At 32.1% G+C, this 6,426-nt stretch overlaps 1 protein-coding gene across 1 annotated transcript; it reads left to right on the top strand.

The window, feature by feature from the left end:
• Positions 1-2,518: 2,518 nt before the first annotated feature.
• Positions 2,519-4,263, top strand: LOC107776332 (uncharacterized). The gene is made up of 2 exons (XM_016596217.2): positions 2,519-2,957; positions 3,768-4,263. The coding sequence occupies exons 1-2, from the start codon at positions 2,583-2,585 to the stop codon at positions 3,981-3,983; spliced, it is 591 nt and encodes a 196-aa protein (XP_016451703.1). The 5' UTR covers positions 2,519-2,582; the 3' UTR covers positions 3,984-4,263.
• The last annotated feature ends 2,163 nt before the right edge of the window (positions 4,264-6,426 follow it).

Genomic DNA, 6,426 nt, shown 5'->3' on the forward strand with positions numbered 1-6,426 from the left:
CCGATATGTGACGATCAGCTCGAATAAGGACTTGTGGTCCACAAATTAAAGAGAAACAAATTGATATGCTAAGTGCAAAAAAAAAAAAAAAAAAAAAAAAATTATCCTTGCACACATCAGTAGCGTGCGTATGATTTTATTCTTATAATATGGATCTATTATCATAACTCAATTTGTAGTAATTTGAAAGTAAGACTGTAAGATTTTGTTTCTTGTAATGGATTAATGGGTTCTTTATACTTTTATTTTAAGCGGTATATTGCCTAAGTCTGAGTGAGGCTTTTTTTGGAGTAATTATATGAGGGATTGTTGCCTTGTATAACATGGAGCTCATTTAGACATTCATACTTGTGAAAAAAAGTTTTCAGTCACGGGGCGAAGTCAGAATTTGAAGCTATGAGTTTTGGAATTCTAGTCTTTTTAAGTTATTGTATTTTAAATTAATATTTTGTATAGACGATGAATTTCTTAAGACAAATATAAAATTTAGACCAAATTAATTTTCGGATTCCACCGAACCCGTAATATTAACATTAGCTCTGCACTTGCAGGACAAGTCTACTGTGATTATGGAGTGTACATGATATCTCTAGTGAAGTAGTTGATTCTTTTGATGAAGAAAAAAGTTGAATCAGCGCTATAAACTTTAAAAGTTGAATCTATCAAGTTCGAGTACTGAATCTGTCTCTATTTTTAGGTACCTTGTCAATTTGGTTATTATAAATACCAACTTGTTTTGACTGAGTTTGAGTGCTAGCACTTGAAGTGACCACCTAATCAGCTTGTAGGTTTAATTCTGACTGTACCCCTTTCCCCTACACTCCCCGGTTATATAATTAAAAAGAATTGAAATATCTTTGAGTAACAATAATAACAGCAATAAACTCAGTAAATTTTTATAAGTGGGATCAAGGGACCGTAGCGTGTCAACAAATCTTACCCTTACCTTGAGAGGACAGAGAGTTTGTTTTCGATAGACTCTCGACTAAATAAAAGATGAAAAGAAGCAATAGCAACAAGCAATAACAACAATAAAATATTAAGAAAACCAAAGCGAAAGATAACCATCAAATAGTAGGTAATAATAGCAATCTAAGTATAAAAAAATACCATACTAATACTAATACTTATAGTAAAAAAAATGACAGATTACCTACTAACCTTCTATCCTAATTCTCAACATCTACATCATTCTATCAAGGGTCATATACTCGGTAAGCTTAGGCTACGCTATGTCCTGCCTAATCATTTTTTCCACAATACTTCTTTGGCCTATCTCTGTCTCTCCTCATACCCACCATGTTCAACCGCTCACACCTCCTAACTGGGATACGTATGCTTCTCCTCTTCACACGCCAAATCATCTCAATTTTGCCTCCCCCGTTTTATCCACCACGGAGGTCACTCTCACCTTTTTTTCGTATATATTCATTCCAAATTCATCTTTAAGTAAGACAACTAGTTAATCGTAATTAAAATTTGTGGAGAAACTATAAGGCTATGGAACCTGTCTAGTATAATTATTGTAGTTATCCTAGAGTTTGATGTGTTGTTACCCTAGAATTTGAATTCAAATATCAAGTGATAGGATGAGATAGTTTAAACTCTATCACATTGAGATTTTGAACATAACTGCTCAACTTTTTATATTATTGAAGAAGAGTCTTCCATTAATGATACACGAAATTATTTCCTATCACTTTGCAAATTATTACAGCTTCTATAAACTATCCTATCACTTGAACTTTGACTTTAAATTCCAGTGTAACAACATTTCAAACTATAGAATAATTACAACAATTTACAAGAGAAGAAGGTCTCGTCTGACTTTTTCAACAAGATACATTTTTCTCTTAACCTGTCACTGAAATATTCCATCCCTTTTAATTTAAATGACACATTGTCCTTCAAAAAAGAATAACACATTTTTATATTTAGAAATAAACCAACCTTAGACTTTTCATTTATCTACTTTACCCTTAATAAAAATTTTTTATAACCACATAAATATTAAGGTTCCACAAAACTTTTACTTTTATGTTTTACAATCACATATTTCAAAAATATTTTTTCTTTTCTTAAACTTTATGGCAAGTCAAATTATATCATCTAAATTAAAATGGAATTAAAATGGATGGAGTAATAAGGAAAGAAAGAATTAATTTGCTTTGATCCAAGAGTGGAAAGTAGAGTAGGCCTAGTTTTAGTCCAATTTAACAAATGAATGTACTATCTAATCTTTTAGTAGAACTACTTTTCTTCACTAAATTCCACGCAGTAATATTTTCAATAATTCACTGCCAGTTGAGTAAATTAAATAATAGGGACGATGATGACGTTATCAACAACTAACCTACTAAATGACCCTTATTTAACATAAGACTCAACTCCTCATTTAATTCATTTAAAGTACGTGGCTACATCAGCATGACCACCCATTTTAAGACCACCTTTAAATCTTTGTCTATTTATACCCTTTATAGAAACATATACACATACACTCCAAACACCAAAAACAGAAAGTTTTCTTTTCTTGAGAAAACAAAAACAAAAATTGTTTTGATAGTTTTTTTTTTACCAAAATGCCTCGACCAAGATGGAGTCCAACACCACAACAGCTGATGATTTTACAAAATTTGTATAGAAAAGGGTTGAGAAATCCAACTTCTTCTCAAGTACAAAAGATCACAGCACACCTTTCTCTTTTTGGAAAGATTCAATGCAAGAATGTTTTTTACTGGTTTCAAAATCACAAAGCTAGAGACAGGCAAAAGCTTAGAAAACAGCTGCTTCACCAAATGGAGAAAAACCCTACTGAAGATAATGATACTCAATCACCTCTGCTCATCAACAACACTAACAGCAACGACGTCGTTCACTTCGTTGAGAATTATCCTTCTTTTCTTCATAATGTCCATACACTTTACCCTCATTCTCCTACTATACTTCTTCATCAGGTATATATTCATGTGTATAGTATAATGTACGCATTACTTTTACGTACGGTCATAATTGGGACATCAATTTGACTTACGTACACTGACAGTGCAAATGATTTTTACACTATCAGTATATTTAACCTGTTATAAGGTTAAGTGCCCTATTTCTAGGTTATTACCCACTTTTTATGGTATTTCAAAACACAAATAAGTAGATAAAGTATATATGCTGGCCACACAATTATCAATATGGTATCAAAACAGGAAAGGGTTCAATTTTCATGTACTTGCACAATGGCGGAGGCAGGACTTCTGCTAAAGAATAAGCTAAAAAATTTAAATATATTGTAGCTAGTGGGAATTGAACTAATGACCTCATAATGATTTTGAACCCCCCTTGAAATGATTTTGAACCCCCCTTGAAATGATTTTGAATCCCCTTGACCACTAAGTCATGCTTTTGGGCAATGTGAAGGAGATTCAAAACATAATATATAGAGGTAAAAACCAAATTTTGCTTTATATACAGAGTGTCATTTTTCGGCGAAGGGGGTTCGGGTGAACACCTTTGCGCCCCCTAAATCCGCCCCTGAGCCCACACATGACGGAGTTTATTGAAGTTGAAACATAATTAATTAAACAAAAATGTGTTATCATGACTAATACTTAAGCTTCTAAACGAGATGGTTGTCACACAATTAAATTCTAATTATCTTTTAAGTAACGTGATAGTGTAAATTTATATTATACTATCGGTGCATAGAACTTAAACTCAAATATTTTATAGTTTCCATAACCTTTCTCATTTCTCTATTCTTTTCATTATAGGCTGAAGGAAAAGAGACATCGTCAGCTCAAATGCTGAACAACGTGGGGAGAGTGGATCTTCCTTTAACAGAGAATGACATGTTGAGAACGAACGTTCAAGGTTGGGTTTTGATGATGACAGAGAATATGGGTCAAAATTCTATTCCCTGTTGCAGCAACAGACCCCTCGAAACCCTGCAACTCTTCCCCGTCAAAGCAACTGGAGTTAAGGAGTAGGGCCGTTGAGGTAATGTAAAAACTTACTCACATCCGGTGTTTACACCAACCTAATGATAGCATGAACATCTGTGCAAATATCGGATGTGGGTAAGTTTTTACCGGCCCTTGAGCATTACTTCACAGTATTGTTTCTAGCTAATCTGTGTAATAGTACGTAATAAGTTTCTAGCATTAGAATAGCAACTATTTCATCTGAAGAGTGTACTCTAATTGACTTCTGAGTTTTGTGTCGATCATTGGCTACTGTACTTATTTGTATAATGTCCATAGATTTGTAAAATATCTGACCATTCTAATAATCAAGCTTCCAATATATTGTAGTTAAACTTCTCTATGCTAACAATGCAAGAGAATTTTCCATAATTATCAATTCACCTAAAAACAATTACAGATAACTGTACATAAAAAGTGATACATTATTTACTTAGAAAATCAGGTTAGCTATGATAATAGGTTAAGATACACTAATAGTATCAAAATTCTTTATATTGTACATAAGTTAAGAGTTTTACTCCCTCCAATCCACAATAAGTGATCAGTTTGCCTTAGCACATCCACTAAGAAAATACTAAATTCTAGACAAAAATAGTTAGTGTGATTAAACTACCCTTAATTAAATGTTGTAGCATAAGTTAATGTGAGGAGTAAAAGTCCTTTTAGGGATACGTACATAAAGAAAGTCTTGGAAAAACAAGTTGAATCTTATTTTGATTATATTAGTGGACAATTATTTTGGATCAAAATAAAAAGATAAATTGATCACTTATGGTGGACCGGGAGTATGTATTACGCTAAAAATATCTGCACAATTAAGGTAGGTTGCTTATTTATTAATTACTGATAAATAAGTGATCTGAAAACTGATCACTTGTTTTAGATGTGCTGAAATCGATGTGTGTAATGCGAAGCCGCCAAAATGGAAGGACATTGCAAGTCAAAGCTTTGCACGTGTGCTCGCACGAGTCGAACAGAAATCTCTCTCTCAATTACATGTACCTATGATTAAAATCCTTTAAAATTAAGTAAAGTCACTAAATATGAAATAGTTAATTTAACTAGGATACGTGGAAAGTGTTGGGATTTTAAGTTTATGATATGCTTAATATAGGGTGAATGAAAATTGAGCGAAATGAAATTTTTAAGTGAAATTTTAAGTTTCCCACTTGGCAAAGGGACATTGTCCCATTGAAAGAGACAGAGGTTTTTTTTATGTATATATAAGCAATTACTCTTCTTCTAGTTCTTAAAAAGTTTCGAAGAAGGCAAGCATCGCGCCGTCGTCGTCGTTGCTCGCTCGACTTCGGCCTTGGTCAAATGATTGATTGATTAATTTTTTGGACTAAATTTATTTATTAATAGTAAAATATTAACAGAAAAGCTATTAAATATTCGTTTGAATAAGAGAGTATTAATATTAAAATAAATAATAATATTAAATACAATCCGTTTTTCAGTTGTGTAACTGAAAATTAAACTACCCTCTTCAATTTTTCCTCTGTATTGTTGAGTAAATAGCCATTTATGTTATGACATTTATGATGTGGCCGTTTTGCAGAAACAGCCATTCTGAAGAGTTGCACCTCTTCAGATTTCAGCCCAACTTTGGCTATAAATACAAGTCTATTCTACTCAGAATTTTCATACGATTTTCTGAGTTTCTCCTCCTTCTTCTACATACTTTTAACATCAAACAAAGCAACAACAAGTGTAATTTGCTACCGAATTTTGTGTTCGCTGAAATACTGGGGTTTGAAGTACCACTACATCAGTGTGTAATTCGTTCTATCCTTGGAGGAAATAATCCATAACCTTGGGTACTAGGATGAGATTAAATTCAGTGGGCTCGGATTAAAATTTTATTTCTTTTTTTCATTTTTGTTTATATGTTATTTTATATTCTGCAGAATTATTTAACAAATATAAATTACTAACAGACAGTAATAAAGCCGAAGTTGAAGTTTTGGATTGAATTATAAATTTTTTAATCAGATTATATATTCTATATCTAATTTGCCTCTCGAGAAAAATGATTATTGCCTTTACTTGGAAAAGAAATTAGTAAAAAAGGTACTCCCACGCACGAAGTATCCAGCGTCACACATAGTATAAGGAAAGATTGCACTCCGATGTGTGCGTGAGATGTAAAAACAAAAAACAAAAAAGTGGAACGAAAAAATTGTTGGCAACTATAGCAAGTGACAGAGCTCTCTTTTGTTACTACGATACTAGTATTAGTTTTAGAGTTTAACTAATTGATGCCTTTAGCCGTTCCAATTACTCCTATGATCCACTTTAATTAATTTTTTAATTTTTTTTATGGTACATAATATTTAATTAATTTTTTCTTTTCAAAGTTACCTTTCAGGTAAAGAACTTAGAAATATTTGTTATATTTTTAATGAATAAATTAAGATTAATTTGATCATTTTTATTATTACTT

The sequence above is a fragment of the Nicotiana tabacum genome, chromosome 18, assembly GCF_000715075.1.
Source record: "Nicotiana tabacum cultivar K326 chromosome 18, ASM71507v2, whole genome shotgun sequence".
NCBI lineage: Eukaryota > Viridiplantae > Streptophyta > Magnoliopsida > Solanales > Solanaceae > Nicotiana > Nicotiana tabacum.

Bases quoted from the DNA above. Each gene is read 5' to 3' on its own strand.
- LOC107776332 (XM_016596217.2), top strand. From the start codon at position 2,583: ATGCCTCGACCAAGATGGAGTCCAACACCACAACAGCTGATGATTTTA. The intron at 2,958-3,767 runs GTATATATTCAT...TTTTCATTATAG, and splicing joins CTACTATACTTCTTCATCAG to GCTGAAGGAAAAGAGACATC.